At 48.7% G+C, this 17214-nt stretch overlaps 1 protein-coding gene and 1 pseudogene across 1 annotated transcript in view; both read right to left on the bottom strand.

Annotated features, from left to right (window-relative positions):
- The window catches only part of LOC108311046 (5-hydroxytryptamine receptor 3C), a 20369-nt gene extending 8322 nt beyond the window's left edge, over positions 1-12047 (bottom strand). The window contains exons 1-2 of the mRNA XM_017538290.1: positions 11988-12047; positions 11358-11398 (exon numbers count right to left, since the gene is read on the bottom strand). Coding sequence (XP_017393779.1) covers positions 11358-11398; positions 11988-12047 — 101 coding nt within the window. The remainder of the gene's footprint in view (positions 1-11357; positions 11399-11987) is intronic.
- Positions 8848-11004, bottom strand: LOC108311039 (annotated as a pseudogene).
- Positions 12048-17214: the final 5167 nt, after the last annotated feature.

Genomic DNA, 17214 nt, shown 5'->3' with positions numbered 1-17214 from the left:
TTTTGGAGACAGTGTCTTGCTCTGTTGCCCAGGCTGGAGTGCAGTGGAGCAATCTCAGCTCACTGCAGCCTGTGCCTCCTGGATTCAAGCGATTCTCCTGCCTCGGCTTCCTGAGTAGCTGGGATTACAGGCACCCACTACTATACTCTTCTAATTTGTTTTTAATTTTTAGTAGAGACACAGTTTCACCATGTTGGCCAGGCTGGTCTTGAATAGCAACCTCAGGTGATCCACTCCCCAAAGTGCTGGGATTACAGCTGTGAGCCACCACGCCCAGCCTGGCCAATCAATCCTTAAAGATTCAGCTCAGCTCAAGTGTCTGGTCTTCTGTGAAGCCCTCCTCTTGCATGCACATGCATGTCAGCACATGCTGAACTCCATCACGACCCCTACACTGGAAACACCTGTCTGCATGTGTATCTCCCCTACTGCTCCATTACGTCTTGGAGAGCGGGAATCACATCTTCTTCCTTGTACCCCTGTATGTGGTATATAATAGTAGGTAGCCAATAAATGTTTGTTAAATGCCTGAACTGCCCGTTCACTATGCATGGAGGCAGGAGGACACAGACACCTTGGGAGGATGTACGAGAGGTGGTTGGGAGCCCCGTGGGGGTCCTGAGGCCAGATCAGAGAAGTTAGCTGCTGTTTCGTGGTGCGGCTGGGGTGTGGGCCTGTCTTGGGTGCAGTCTGGTGGATATGGCAGTTGCTAGAAGCACCGTGGTCTGCAGCAGGTGGGATCCAGGGGGCTGGAGCCAGGGCCTAGCCTTTTATTTTATTTTTATTTTTATTTAAAAATTTTTTTTTGACAGAATCTTGTTCTGTCGCCCAGGCTGGAGTGAAGTGGTACGATCTCAGCTCACTAAAACCTCTGCCTCCCAGGTTCAAGCAATTCTCCTGCCTCAGCCTCCCAAGTAGCTGAGATTACAGGTGCACACCACCACGCCCTGCTGATTTTTGTATTTTTTTTAGTAGCAACTGGGTTTTGCCATGTTGGCCAGGCTGGTCTTGAACTCCTGACCTCAGGTGATCCACCCACCTCAGTCTCCTGAAGTGCTGGGACTACAGGCGTGAGCCACCGTGCTCAGCCCCAGCCTTTTATTTCTGAATGCTTCTCTACCCTTCCAGAAAAGGCCAGTCTCAGAAAGGCCTGCCATTTATTGAGTTTGTGCCATGTGTCCCATACTGTGCTATGCGCTTTACTTACAGTGTTTACATCCTCATGGCTGCTTTCAGACCTCAGTATTAGCACAGAGTTCAATTTTACAGATTGGAAAACTGAGGTTGGGGTGCAGTGGTTCACACAGGTAATCCTAGCACTTTGGGAGGCCAGGAGTTTGACACCAGCCTGGGCCATATAGTGAGACCCGGTTTCTGCATATGCCTGTAGTCCCAGTTACTTGGGAGGCTGAGGCGGGAGGATCACTTGAGTCTAGGAGTTCAGGGCTGCAGTGAGCCACAATTGTACCACTGTACTCCAGCAAGACCCTGTCTTACAAAAGAAAGAAAGAGGCTGGGCAGGGTGGCTCACACCTGTAATCCCAGCACTTTGGGAGGCTGAGGCAGGTGGATTGCTCGAACTCAGAGATTCGAGGCTAGCCTGGGTGACGTGGTGAAACTCCATCTCGACAAAGAGTACAAAATTTAGCCAGGAGTGGTGGCACATGCCTGTAATCCCAGCTACTTGGGAGGCTAAGGTGGAGGTTCAGTGAGCTGAGATCACACCACTGGCCTCCAGCCTGGGTGACTGAGTGAGACCTTATCAAAAGAGAAAAGAAAGGAAAGGGAGGGGAGGAGAGGGGCAGAGAGGAGAGGGGAAGGGAGGAAAATGGAGGTGCAGAGAGGTCCAAAATCTTGTAACCCCAACACTTTGGGAGGCCAAGGCGGGTGAATCACCTGAGGTGAGGGGTTCAAGACCAGCCTGGCCAACATGGTGAAACCCCATCTCTACTAAAAATACAAAAATTAGCTGAGGCCGAGGCAGGAGAATCACTTGAACCCAGGAGGCAGAGATTGCGGTGAGCTGGAATCACACCGCTGCACTCTAGCCTGGGTGACAGAGTGAGACTCGGCCTCAAAAACAACACGAAGAAAACAAAACAAAACGAAAAACACTTGCTCTGTGTCCATGCAGGTGGAAATTGGTAGAATCCAGATTCAAAGCCAGATGAAGCTGATTCCATTGCCCTTTCTCTGCTCTTTTTATTATTCCATAGCTGAGAATCTTGTTGACCGGTTAATTACATCCCTGGGTTTTCACCGTGAAATCTCGGGGCCTGGAGAGTGGTTGGATCCAAAGGTAAATACTAGGGACAGCGGGTGTAGTTTTGCAAATCACAGTCACCAATATCTACCTCCTCAGCTTATTCCAAGAGGATCGCACTGCATGGTCCCTGGTGGCTCCGTTCATCTGGGACTCTGGGAGATCAGGTTTGGAATATAGATGTTACCTGGCAAGGGCAGAATTCAATGGTGGAAGGAGGCTGTGAGGGCCACCATCCTGCATCCCGGGTGGATGGCAATCACATGCAGAGGCCATTGGCCAGGGCCAGGGAGATGGGAGAGCAGGAGGCAGCTAAGGCACCCAGACAGCCAGCTGGGTCCGCAGCTGAGGTTAGGCTGCTCTGATGCCTGGGAGCGGGAGAGTGGGGGCACCCTGGGCCTCCTGGGCCGCGCCTGGGAAAAAAGGCTCATGGACAAGCCTTCACCTGCGGCTGCCACTTTCACAGGCCCCGGCCCTTGTCCCTGGCACTGTTGAATGATGACAACCCCACACCTGTCACTTCACTTCTCTCCGCTTGATTTTTCTCATCTGAAAACTGAGGGGGTTGAGCTGGAAGTCTGAATTCTTTATGTCTCTTGCCTCCCACCTAGAAGTCTGTTTTCGCTTCAGATTTCAGCCTGCCTGAAAAATGGATGCTCTCTAGCGTTTCACATTCAGTCCTGCAGCTTCCAGCAACTTATTAAGAATTCGTCAATAGCATACATTTGAAACATAATTTAATCTGTGTTATTAGCTCCACTTCACAAATGAAAAAAATTTAAATTTATAAGGTTAAGCTGCTTGGCCAATATGACCCAAGTAGCAAGTAATGGCATCAGATTAGAAACCCAGGACTGTCAGAAGCCTGATTTCTCTCTACTGTACTTTTGGGTTTTTTTCTGCTGTGTAAAAGAACCAGTGCCTATGAACTGTCAAATAAGAGAGGTTATCAAAGACAGAATCAGAAATAGAAGAGGAGAAAAAGGACAGCCTTGAAATAATGCCTGCGGCTTCACATCCTAGAGCAGACCTGGAGGGAGGGGTGGGGGGCAAAGACGACAAGGAGATAAATATTCTAGTGTGAAGTTCATATGGAATCAAAAGAAAATAGACCAGGCTGGAGTGCAATGGCATGGTCTCGGCTCACTGCAACCTCTGTCCCCTGGGTTCAAGTGATTCTCCTGCCTCAGCCTCCCAAGTAGCTAGGATTACAGGCACCTGCCACCATGACTGGCTAATTTTTGTATTTTTAGTAGAGATGGGGTTTCACCATGTTGGCCAGGCTGGTCACGAACTCCTGACCTTGGGTGATCTGCTCACCTTGGCTCCCAAAGTACTGGGATTACAGACGTGAGCCACCGAGCCCATCTTTTTTTTTTTTCTTTGAAATGAGGTCTCACTCTGTCACCCAGGTTGGAGTGCAGTGGCAGGATCTCAACTCACTGCAGCCTCAACATCCCAGGCTCAAGAGATCCTCCCACCTCAACCTCTTAATTAGCTGGGACCCCAGCATGCCACCATGTCCTGACTAATTTTTTGTAGAGATGGGGTTATCCTATTTCCCAGGCAGGTCTCGGCCTCCTGAGTTCAAGGGATCCACCTGCCTCGGCCTCTCAAAGTGCTGGGATTACAGGCGTGAGCCACCGTGCCTGGCCGAAATACTGCTTATAATGGTTTAGAGAATGAGAAAGTGGGCCTGGCGTGGTGGCTCATGCCTGTAATCTCAGCACTTTGGGAGGCTGAGGAGGGTGGATCACTTGAGGTCAGGAGTTCAAGACCAGCCTGGCCAACATGGTGAAACCCCATCTTTAGTAAAAATACAAAAAAAAAAAAAAAATTCGCTAGGTGTAGTGGCAGGTGCCTATAATTCCAGCTACTCGGGAGACTGAGGCAGGCAAATAGCTTGAACCCGGGAGGCGGAGGTTGAGAAAGTGAACATGTGAGAGCCATAGGATAGCGCTGCAGACGAATGAACAAAGATGCAAGGTGGCACAGCGGGACCAGTGCCTGTCAGCAGGGTTTCTAAAGAGGTCATAAATTACCTTGCAAAGCCTTTCAGAGGTTTGCCAGATAACAAGAGGAAAGTCATTAGCACAGAGTGTACTTATCATACGATTCAATTACAGATGGAAGAGCAAAGCAGCAGGCATGCCTGTTAATTTTGTGGGAGAGCTCCAGATTCAAAGGTTCTGTGTGATTACCATGGATGTGTTAGGATCACAGGTTCAGATTTTGCTGGCGAAAAAAATAAAATCACTATAATTATATCATGCCTTCTCTTACTGAAAGGAGAAATACAGACTCACAATCCACGTGTCAAAAAAGATGAGATGCAGACTTTCTATTAAAATAAAACTTAAAGCTACATTTTGGGGGAAAATGTAAAGAAACGAAGCAGAGAAATATGTACCTGGATGGGTGCAGTGGTTCACACCTGTAACCCCAGCGCTTTGGGAGGCCAAGGTGGGCAGATAACCTGAGGTCAAGAGTTCGAGACCAGCCTGGCTAACATGGCAAAAACTCATCTTTACTAAAAGTACAAAAAAATTAGCCCAGCATGGTAGCACATGCCTGCAGTTCCAGCTTGGGAGGCTGAGGCAGGAGAACTGTTTGAACCTGGGAGGCGGAGGTTGCAGTGAGCCGAGATGGCACCACTGCACTTCAGCCTGGGTGACAGAATGAAACTCCATGTCGAAAAAGAAAGAAAGAAATATGTACCTGAAGATAGGGGTAATACAAAATAATGCAAATTGATCTTAAATAATTTCAGAGCCCCTCAAAACCTGGGTAAACAAACTACTCCAAAAAAGTCCAGGATGAGTTTCCAAGTGAGAATGACCATCTCAGGATGGGGTTATAGGAGTGGAAGCTCTGCAAGGGTCTGGCAGTAGAACGTACATTAGCAGCAAAAAAACCCAAATCCAGACAGAGCACAGAGGAAAGATGGATTGCCCCAAGTCGACTTGGGGAAATCCACTCTCCAGAAAGGAATGGAGAGAGTACACAGAGGACTTAGGCTCCGGGACTTATGACGGGGCTGGGGAGGTAGCAGGTAAGGGATAGGGGTGGGGACTGGGGGAGGAGGGGGAGGGAGTAAAAGGACATTTAAAAGAAAGTTTGTCTTTGGGACCCTGAGCAGGGCCTTGCCCTTCCTGTTTTAATTCTCCTAAAGTGTCAGCTGATGGAGACTTGAAGTGATACTGATGTCTCAATATGGGACTCTGAGCATCTCTTCCTCCTCACTTTGGAAAGCAGTGTAGCAGACAGGTTAGGAGTCCAGTCTGCGGGAGTCAGCCAGCCTTGGGTCAGCTGCAGCTCTGCTACTTAGCTGGCTGTGGAGCCTTGTGAGACCACTAACTGGCCTCTCCCTTCATTTTCTGCAGGGAGACACGGAAACAATAAATCAAAACCATGGTTCTAAAATCTAAAGAGCTTAGAAAACCAAAAGACTTTTTACAAGTATTTGGTGGCAAAACCAGACCACAACTGATGCAAGGCTATTCATAGTTTTATTTTTTCTACCTATTGAGAAGATTCATAGGTCTCACTGCAGAAATATTAATGGGTCTGGTTACAGGGCGCTGCTCCTTACCCCAGTTGGGGTTTTAGTGACATGTAATAAATAAATGCACACTTAAAAATTCCAAACTCCAAAACACGTTTGGCTCCAGAGGTTTTCGAATCTATATGGGAAGTAGGAAAGTTCCTTTTTAAAGTTTCCTTTCTTGTTAAAGAATAAGTGTGCTAATAACTTTGTTAAGCTCTGTCCTATGTAGCTGTTAGACATGCCATGCTTACAGACATGTCGTACTTTCTATGTCCTTGTACTTTAACCAAGACGTCTGTGCTGGACGTGCTCACAGGCATGTCCCAGCAATCCATTGCTTTTGCCTGTTTAGAAACATTTTCAGTTGTCAGCCAACCGGGTTTTAGTTTAGATTGTGAGGTCTGGCTCCAGCCAATGGAGATCAGACACAGCAGTAAGGACGACCCCAAATGTATAAGGGATAGATTTGTCTGTTTTCCTTTGTTCATTATACTCTTGTGGCATGATGGCTAGCAAGAGTGCCCTTCCTGCAGTCCAGGAAGTAAAAATTGCATTGCTGAAAGATCCTTTGTCTCAGTGCTAATTTTTCTTTGCAGCACCGAGCATCTATTTCCAACAATCTATGGTTCCTACTTTACAGGGTTACTATAAGGATTCATACAGCGCCCTTGGAGTGCCTGCTACGCATTAGTAACTCAATACCTGGTGGGAATTACTGTTACTATTAGTGTGTCTTTTCCGAAGGCCCACCTTTTTGAAAGCTGTGAGTTGAGGAACTGCCAAAATAATAACAGACACAACAATTCACTCAGGCGAATGTGAGAGCTGCATTCCAGGCTGTGGACGTGCCTGGAGGGTGAGATGGTGGAAAGAATGTGTGGCAGCCTTCTGAAAACCGAGGAGCCACAGACCCTCTTGGGAAAACAAAAAATGCATCCTAAAAGGAGAACGAAGGGACACGATTTGGTTTAAAGACAATAGGTCTGAGTGACAGGAGGGATTCAGAGTATTGCAGGTATTTCTGACTTAACATCCAGATGCCCACGGGCCCCTCTGGAGTCCCAGTGAAACTGAAAGGAAAGAGCAAGTGGCAGCTGGTCCTGTGGGTGCAGCATCCAGCGGGAGCCTCTGCAGCTCCAGGATCCAGTCCCCTCATGGCTTCGGCTCTGAGCGAGCTGATGCTCTTGCCGCTAACATGACAGGTACTAGCAGCACCTCTAGTGGACATCAGCCACCTCGCCACCCTTTGGGCATCTCCAGTGACCAGAGAGAACTGAAGGAGTTTGGGAAAGAAGCCAGAGAAATAAGTTTTACCAAACAGTTTTGTGAGTCTATTTTTACTCCTAGATGGTCATGATTTGGGGAAATATGGGCTTCAGATAGAAAGTAGGAGAATAAACTAAAGAAGTGAAAAGAAATCACTGTGAAAAAGAAAAGATCAGGCCGGGCGCAGTGGTTCTCACCTGGAATCCCAACACTTTGGGAAGCCGGGGCAGGTAAATCACCTGAGGTCGGGAGTTTGGGACCTGCCTGACCAACATGGAAAAACCCTGTCTCTACTAAAAATACAAAATTAGCCAGGCATGGTGGCACATGCCCGTAATCCCAGCTACTCGGGAGCCTGAGGCAAGAGAATCGCTTGAACCTGGGAAGCAGAGGTTTGAGGGATCTGAGATGGCACCACTGCACTCCAGCCTGGGCAACAAGAACAAAACTTCATCTCAAAAAAAAAAAAAGAAAAAGAGAAAAGAAAAGATCATGTTTGAGTTGTAATTAAGTTGCTCTCAAATAGGTGCTTTTCTGAACCAAAAAGTGCGATTGCTCTCATGCCCAAGGGCGCAGTGAAGCCTCCACTTGTGCAAGGCAGCTGTTGGCCCCTAGACAAAGACCATCAACATAAGGCGAGTGTTAGAAAAAGGCACTTTCTGGTGCACACAGGGCCATTTGTGTCTCTCCCAAGTAAAGTAGATCTCTTTCTTTCTTTCTCTCTCTCTCTCTTTCTCTCTTTTTGACAGAGTCTCGATCTGTCACCAGGCTGGGTGCAGTGGCGTGATCTTGGCTCACTGTAACCTCCGCCTTCCGGGTTCAAGCGATTTTCCTGCCTCAGCCTCCTGAGTAGCTGGGACTACAGGCACACACCACCATGCCCAGCTAATTTTTGTGTTTTTAGTAGAGACGGGGTTTCACCATGTTGGCCAGGCTGGTTTCGATCTCTTGACCTCGTGATCCGCCCACCTCGGCCTCCCAAAGTGCTGGGATTACAGGCGTGAGCTGCCGCGCCCGGCCTGTAGCTGTCATTTTCAAATATGCCTCCCTTGGCCTCGTATTCTTTTCCTAGCATGATTAAGGGTAGATCGACTCAAATTGCCACACAGACACTGTTAGCCGTAATGAGGATTATGTTAACACTCTAAGTACTTAATGACGAATGAGTCATGTGCCAGGCTGTGACAAAAAGCTTCAGGAGAGGCCTGGTTTTTGTACATAAATTTCTGAAGCTTAGATCCAGAGTAACTGGATTTAGGAAGTTAATCTCTGTTTTACTGTAATTGCTTCTAATAGAGTTTGGCCCCTTCTTTCTCTTTCTCTCACTTGACATGTTGCCTGACAGTCTTACAAACACATATACATAAGAGAAACTCCTTCCTACTTTGGCTAATGAGAAGTTTCTGCAAGAAGACTCTCAATCCCAAGATGTTTTACCGTAACATAATTCAGGGAAAAGCCAATACTTTCTGCAAAGGGGTGTATGGGGGTGATTCAATCAAGGACGTCCCCTAGGAACCCAATCTTGAGGATCCAGGGAGGCAGGACTCCTGGGAGGGCTGAGCGGGGCTGATGGCACACAGGAGTGAAGACCTGAGTTTTGGAGGGCATAGGAAACTATTCCGGTCTGGTCGGAAACTACACAGAGGACTGGGTCATAAATGAGGGGGTGGCCAGGGCAGTGGGGCTGATATTTGGACAGGCATGAGAGCCTGGCTGGCCCCTGGAGTCAAGAGAAGCTCCAGACTGAAGTTCACAGGTGAGCCCCTGCCTAGGTGTTCCAGAGGCCGATGACGGTGAGTATGGAGGAGGCCATGAAGAGCAGGTAGAGGCGGAAGAGCAGGGTGTCCATCGCGTGGCTGAACTGCACACACAGCTCCACCGACTGCTGCCTCTGGGCCCCGTGCTCCCGCTGGACCCTTGTCCGTTCTGAGCCCCCTGTCGGCTCTGCCTTCCCGGGGCCTGGCTTCTGCCCTGCTGACACCTCTGGCTCCTTTGCACCTTCAGAAAGACAGAGACTCAGCCATGGGCTGCGAATGTCACCTGTGGAGGGAGGGAGGCAGGGAAGGAGGCAGAAGCGGAGAAGGGGAGGTGGGGGAGGAGGAAGTATGACTTCCCTCACCGGGCAGGTGGGTGGGGGTGAGACCCAGGCCCTCATTTCCCTTCTGGGGCGCAGTGGGACAGCATCTCCCTGGGCTGGTGCAGGACAGCAGCAGAGAGTGAAGCCACCGAGGCAGGGGTGGGGGCTGGGTGGTGGCCAGGTGCAGCAGGTGGGTGATGAAGACGGTCTCCAGCAGGCTGAGCACCATCAGGGACAGGCACAGCGCGAAGTAGACACCTGCAGGCGAGGCAGGCCTGCGTGAGGGACAGAGGCATCACCTCGAATTTCTTGTTTCTTCTTGCCCGGAGGCTCTTTTTCCAGGACCCTTTTCACCTTGTCTGGTTCCACCGGCCCTTTCCCACCCAACCCACCTCTCGCTTTTGGTCTCTGGATAGATGAGAACGTACTGATGAAGGGGGTGCTAGTGGCTGGGAGCAAGTCAATCATCATGAGCAGGAAGATGTGTCTTGAACGGGGCGCGATTCCGACCTCCCAGTGGCAGGTGGAAGCTGAGGGCAACCAGAACCCCGCCGCTGGGCGGCACCAGAAGATTTATGACACAGCGACTGGGTCTGCGCCTGAGGGCCACCTGGTGGGGAGGAGAGGGAAGGGCAAGTGAGGAGCAGGCTGGAAGGCTGCCAGGACAGGTAAGCGCAAGAACTGGGATTTGTCCCCAGCCCAGCAGCCTCGTAAGAAAACACCACCTCCCCTCCCTTTCACCGGCCGGTCTTGCCATCCAAAGGCCTCTCCCAAGGCTGGCGTCTCCCATGCTGCTCACCACTGAAATGTATCTCATTCCTTTTGGCCCAATGTGTTAACTTTCTCCCCTGAAATTTTTATTCCTACCAGCGTGCTCTTAGCAAGACTGCGGAGCCACCGAGTGAGGTGTGGTGTGCACCTGATCTTTTCATTTCGAGTTGCTTTATCTCATCAAGGTCTAATCTCTAGTGACTTTGCAGGTGAACATTTAAGACGGATGGGAGGGAAAGCAGACAGTAACAGATGTTTTGGGGTTGTCAGGGTTTGGAATCATAATATCCCTAAGACAGTGTCTCCTAACTCTTTCTACCATATATTTCCAAAAAGAAACAAAAATTCCTGCCTTCCAAAAAGTTCTGACAGCCGCTGGGGAAGGGGAAGCGCATCCTCGCTATGAATCACTGGCATTGAGGCTTTGTTCTTTCCTCAAGGGATGATTTATTTAACAGCTATTTACTGAGTACAAGTACCATTTTAGTACTGAAGTTTTATCAGTGAAAAGAGTAACAAAAGGTGTATGTCGGAGGGTGGCTGACACCTGTAATCCCAGCACTTTGGGAGGCCGAGGCAGGCGGATCACCTGAGGTCAGGAGTTCGACACTAGCCTGACCAATGTGGTGAAAACCCATCTCTACTAAAAATACAAAAACTAGTCTGGTATGGTGGTGTGGGCCTGTGATCCCAGCTACTCAGAAGGCTGAGGCGGGAGAATCGCTTGAACCCAGGAGGCGGAGGTTGCAGTGAGCTGAGATTTCTCCATTGCACTCCAGCCTGGGTGACAAGAGCAAAACTCCATCTCAAAAAAAAAAAAAAAAAGTGACAAAGGCCAGCTCCATGGCTCACACCTTTGGGAGGCCAAGGCGGGCAGATCCCCCGAGGCCGGGAGTTCAAGGTTCCCTCATGATTCCCAGCTTTCTGTCCTCCTCTCACTCAAAGCCCTCTCTCTGCCTCTCAGCAGTCTAATGAGCCCACTTACCTTTGTAGGTGAAAGAGCCGAAGGAGAGCGTGCAGCTCCGTTCATGGAATGGGAAATAGAGCCGTCTGGTTTACAGATGCTGACCACCGCATCGGCTTACTGTATCCAATGTGACCTTCACTGTTGGCACAAGCCGTGGGAGCTGCAGGTGTCTGATCCCCACTGATGCTGTGTGGGAGGACAGGGAGGTAGGTGCCATGGCGCTTTGGGTTTCCCCATCAGGTGTGGCCTTCTTTCCCTCTCAGGTCACCCCATTCTTGAGCTCCAGCCCCACTCAGATGACTTCTCCCTTCTACCTATAATCATATTCTGGGGGTTTGTAAGTCCTTCCGTTCAGACCCTGCTCTTTTCTAAGTTGAGTCTGTGTGCGGCCCCGTTGGTAGCATCGTGTCCTTCCCTGTAGATGTGGTTTCCTTCTGGCTTTTTTGGCCCTGATACTCCCGACTGCTCCATGAGGACATCTGGAAGCCATAGGTTCTCAGATGTCTTCTCATGTTCTCAGATGTCTGCCATGCTGGCTGGACTTCTTGATGCCTCCGCGTTCATCTGGGTTCCACCACATGAATTGATTGTGCCAAAGCCGGGTGCAGGGGCTCATGCCTGTAATCTCAGAGCTTTGGCAGGCTGAGCCAGGGGAATCACTGAAGGTCAGGAGTTCAGGACCAGCCTAGCCAACATGGTGAAACCCCGTCTCTACTAAAAATACCAAAATTAGCTGGGCATGCTAGCAGGTGCCTATAATCTCAGCTACTCGGGAGGCTGAGGCAGGAGGCAGGAGGCTCGCTTGAACCCGGGAGGCAGAGGTTGCAGTGAGCTGAGATCGCACCACTGCACTCCAGCCTGGGTGACAGAGTGAGACTCTGTCTCAAACAAAGAAACAACAACAAAAAAAGAATTGATTGTGCTAGATCTATAGGAAACCATGGCATGAGAGAATCAGGGGGAGGGAACTGGTTTTAGTTTTGCTCTCTCTTCTGCACCCTCCTGTTCCTTTTTTCGCCCGTTTCTTCACTCTCCCACCCTCTCTCTGGTGACGTCGTCACACGAACAAAGCCTTGCTTGTTTCCCCCTCTACCTCGGTGCTCTCAGGGCAGAGCTCGAGCTTGGCTCCAGATTCCGTGGGGTGGAGCCACATACGTATTGGCTCCCAGGGCCTTAGCGTATGCCACCTTCTCCCTGTGCCCTTTCTCTGCCCTCCTAAACTGGCAGAATAATCAGAAACTTTTGTATTTTCATTATTGGTCTGACTCTTTGAGGTTGTCTAATTTATGGATATTCTCAGATTTATCCAATATAATCTGCAAAGCTGGACCTAGTAGTGAAAAAAGGGAGGTACCAGAGAAGAGGAAAGGGGAAACTGAGTCTACCATATCATATTTCACCTCAGGAACGAGGTCGCTGTTGAAGGTGTGAATGAATCCTGGAAAAGCAGCTTTCATCTAGATGATTAACTCCAGGAAGGCAGGTCCAATGCCACCACCCACTCTTTGCGATCTTGGCTCACTGCAACCTCCGCCTCCCAGGTTCAAGAAATTCCCCTGCCTCAGCTTCCTGAGTAGCTGGGACTATAGACACACGCCGCTATACCCAGCTAATTTTTGTCTTTTAGTAGAGACTAGAGATGGGGTTTCACCATAGTGTCCAGGTTGGCCTCAATCTCTTGACCTCGTGATCTGCCCACCTCGGCCTCCCAAAGGGATGGGATTACAGGCATGCGCCACCATGCTTGGCCAGTAATTCTATTTTTAATACTTTGAGGGACAGCTGTACTGTTTCTCCACAGTGGCTGCACCATTTACATCCTCACAAGCAGTGCACAAGGCTTCCAATTTCTCCACATCATCACCAACACTTGTTATTGTCTGTTTTTAATAGCAGCCATCCTAACAGGTGTGAGATGGTATCTTATTGTAGTTTTGATCTGCATTTTCTTAACTATTCTTGTGCTTATTAGCTATTTGTATATCTTCTTTGGAGAAATGTCTATGCAAGTCCTTTGCCCATTTTTGAATTGGGTTGTTTGGGTTTTTTGTTATTGTTGTTGTGAGTAACTAATTTTACAAAAATCTCAGCACTTTGGGAGGCCAAAGCAGGCGGATCACTTGAGGTCAGGAGTTTGAGACCAGGCTGGCCGACATGGTGAAACCCCGTCTCTACTGAAAATACACAAATTAGCTGGATGTGGTGGTGGGCGCCTGTAATCTCAGCTACTTGGGAGGCTGAGGCAGGAGACTCACTTGAACCCAGGAGGTGGAGGTTGCAGTGAGCCGAGATCGCACCACTGCACTCCAGCCTAGGTAACAAGAGCGAGACTCCATCTCAAAAAAAAAAAATCCAATGAGAGGATCCACAGCTCAGTACTAGCCCACTGCAACTGCAACACTGGATGAGGACTTACCACTTCAGATGGCAGACAGGGTGAAGGAGCTGTCGACATGAGTGGGGACGCTGTCGTTGGCGACTGAACTGAAGGCCTTTCTGTCAAACACTGCTTGAAAGGCAGCAGGGTCCACCCCATGCTGGTCAAAGCCTAAGCAATTGATAATGAAAGCGTCGCCCTTTCCTGTAGTGAGCAGAGACTCTGAGAGAGGAGGGCCAGGGCTTGGCGTGGGGGTGTGGCGCTGGAGAGTGTTTCTGCACAGAGAGAAAGCAGGGGGCACCGGGAGAAGCATGTGAGCTCCTCCCTCTGGGTCCAGGAAGGGTGGGCTGGGCTGGTAGGCAAATGATGAAGCTGACGAGGTAAGCCGAGTCAGGGATCTATCCTCAGTGCCATTGTTTTGTCCCCAAACAAAACCTGTGCAGATGTGTATGCAAACCCAACCGTGACCGCCACTTTACAGTGTCCCGCCGCGTCCTCAACACTCTCACTGCAACCTCCACCCTCCCTTAATGTCCTTCTCTTGCTTACCTCCAGCCTGGAGCCATGTGAGTGATGTCAGTGACTGGTTCTCACAGTTCTCTGCCTCACTGTATTCATATGGCATAGGTGCTAATAAATTAATGAGAAGGGAGTAATCAGGTAGGTCGTGGCAGATATATGGAATCTTAAGGAAACAAATCAATTTCAGTTTTTCAATGTAATGAATATTTACTGTGTCTTTACTATGTGCTGTGATTGTTCTACTATTTAGCAGTCTTCATCACTGAGACTATCTTAAACAGTTCCCAGGCTGGGCTCAGTGGCTCACAGCTGTAATCCCAGCACTTTAGGAGGCCAAGGGGAGGGGGCAGATCACCTGAGAGCAGGAGTTTGAGACCAGCCTGGCCAATATGGTGAAACCCCATCTCTACTAAAATTACAAAAATTTGTAGGGTGCCATGTCTCATGCTTGTAATCCAGTGCTTTGGGACGCCGAGGCAGGTGGATCACCTGAGGGCAGGAGTTCGAGACCAGCCTGGCCAACATGGTGAAAGCCCCTCTCTACTAAAAATACAAAAATTAGTTGGGCGTGATGGCAGGCACATGTAATCCCAGCTACTCAGGAGGCTGAGGCAGGAGAATCACTTGAACTTGGCGGCGGGGAGGGAGATTATTGTGAGCCAAGATTGCACCATTGCACTCCAGCCTCGGGAAAGAGAGCAAGACTTGGTCTCAAAAAAAAAAGTAATATGGCAGATCAGTTTGGAGAAGAGGAAGCAAAAGTATGTGGTCACTGGAGCAGTGCTAATGGCTTCCTCATACTTTAAAGTCACTCTGGCATATAGTGCATCACTGAATCACTGAGAAGGCACGTATGACTACCACTGCCTCTAGGTGGCACGCGCGCTTTGTAGACTCTGCTGCCATCTTCCTTCCTTCCTTCCACCTGCCCTCCCTCCTTTCTTTTTTTTCTCTTTCTTCCTTCCTTTCTTTTCTTTCTTTCTTTTTCTTTCTTTCTCTCTCTCTTCCTTCCCTCTTTCTTTCTTCTTTCTTTCCTTCCTTCCTTCCTTCTTCCTTCCTTCCTTTCTTTCTTTCTTTCTTGCTTGCTTGCTTGCTTTCCTTCTTGCTTTCTTGCTTTTGCACAGTCTTACTCTGTCGCCTGGGCTGGAGTGCAATGGCACAGTCTTGGCCCACTGCAACCACCACCTCCCAGGTTCAAAAGATTCTCCTGCCTCAGCCTCCCAAGTAGCTGGAATTACAGGCAAGCGCCACCATGCCCAGCTAATTTTTTTGTATTTTTAGTAGGGACAAGGTTTTACCATATTGGCCAGGCTGGCCTCAAACTCCTGACCTCAGGTGATCTGCCTGCCTTGGCTTCCCAAAGTGCTGGAATTACAAGTGTGAGCCACCACTCCTGGCCCACTGCTGCCATTTAAAAAAAAAAAAAAAGAAGCATGTTGAGGAGAGTCCCCATTCATATAAGCAACTTCATACACCGAGGTTTTAAACATTACTTCAGTACAGTTAAGACTGGCAAGTCTTACCTTTTGCCTTTTTTCGGGTTGCAAAAGCAATCTGGACCCAGGTGTACCCAATGAAGTGGATTGGGGCGGGGTGGGGGTAGTGGCAGAGGTAATCCTGTTTTTTAGTCAAAGCGGACTTATGATTTTAAAGAAAAGGTCATGAGCTATGAGCCCGAAAGTTTCTGTCGTTTTTGGCCCTGCTAGTGTTGTTTGTTTGTTTCTCTGAGATAGGTGTCTAACACTTAAACATTGAGAGATTTCACATAAAAACTGTGTTTCTGGCTTCATTTGAAAAATAAGGTCTAGCCACACGAGGCTCACGTTTCTTCGTGACAGCAATCTGCCCGAGCTCGGGACGGGTGGGGCCCTTCCGACGGCGCCTATTCTCCCTAGGTCTTTGCAGTCTCCACGCACTCCCGTCTTATCCCTGAGCGGTCCTCCTCATTTAGGCTACCTGCCTGGCCTCTGTAGGTGTTTGACTTTGGCTTCCCATGTTAAGATTTTCTTGCATGATTCTTTTTTTTAACTTTTAACTTCAGGGGTCCACGTGCAGGTTTGTTGTATAGGTAACTTTGTGTCGTGGTGGTTTGTCACACAGATCATTTCATCACCCAGGTATTAAGCCTAGTACCCATTAGTTATTTTTCCTGATCCTCTCCCTCCTCTCACCCCCCACCCTCTGATAGGCCCCAGAGTGTGGGCTGTTCCCCTCTATGTGGCCCTGTGTTCTCATCATTTAGTTGGTACTTATAAATGAGAACATGAGGTATTTGGTTTTCTGTTTTTGTGTTAGTTTGCTAAGGATAATGGCCTTCAGCTCCATCCATGGTCCGGCAAAGAACACGCTCTCATTCCTTTTTATGACTGCATAGTATTCCATGGTGTGTATGTACCACATTTTCTTCATCCAGTCTGTCATTGATGGACATTTAGGTCAATTCCATTCTTTGCTATTGTGAATAGTTCTGCAGTGAACATATGAATGCATGTGTCTTTATAATAGTGATTCTTAAACAGCCTTGGGAAGTAATTTCAAAATACCATTTCATGCCTAGGTGATTGGTCTCAACAGATTAATGTATGTAATTAATTGGTTCATGATGGAAGCCAGACATGATAAGATTAAGTGGGCCAAGGTCATCAGCGGTTTAATCTGTTTTATTCTAGAATATTTTCTGGCATGGAAGGCTTTAGGGAAAGTAACAAGTGGTTTACAGAGCAAACAGAATAGTCACCTCGATGAAGGTTTACAGATTGAGGCAGCACGATGCAGTAAGGAATGCCTTGGACCAGATCCGTTCCACAAGAGTCATATCACCCTTTCTCAGCCTCAGTTTCCTTATCTCTGAAGTTGGGAGGGTAAAATCTACCTTGCAGGAGTCTTCTGTGGTTTGAGGTAATGTATGTACAGCCTTGCCCATCTTAAACAATCAGCAGCAGTGAATGGAAGCAGAAACAACGGTCAAAACGGCAGTAACAGTTATACTGTCTAGCCGAAGATTGCCCAGCTTGCTTCAGCCAAAATGGAATATTCTGGACTTAAAATGTCTGGGTTGATAGCAGCAACCCCACTTCCTGTAAGCATAAGGCCCTTTTATCCTAGCCTCACTCAGCTGGATACTGATATATTCACCTTCTGCTGTCCTCAGCATCCCTCTTTATCATGAAGCATCCCTGCCCCTTTGGGAAGTGACATTATTCTTTTTTGCAATGAGTTTGCTGCCAGAACACAGGTGTTGTGAAAACTACCCCTAAAAGCCAAAATGGGGCCAGGCACGGTGGCTCACTGTAATCCCAGCACTTTGGGAGGCTGACGTGGGCAGATCACAAGGTCAGGGGATCGACACCATCCTGGCCAACATGGTGAAACCCCGTCTCTACTAAAAATACAAAAATTAGCTGGGTGTGGTGGCACACAC

Source organism: Cebus imitator, unplaced genomic scaffold (assembly GCF_001604975.1).
Source record: "Cebus imitator isolate Cc_AM_T3 unplaced genomic scaffold, Cebus_imitator-1.0 Scaffold111, whole genome shotgun sequence".
NCBI classification, from domain to species: Eukaryota; Metazoa; Chordata; class Mammalia; order Primates; family Cebidae; genus Cebus; species Cebus imitator.
Note: the sequence above shows the minus strand (reverse complement) of the source record. Positions and strands in the feature narration are given on the sequence as shown.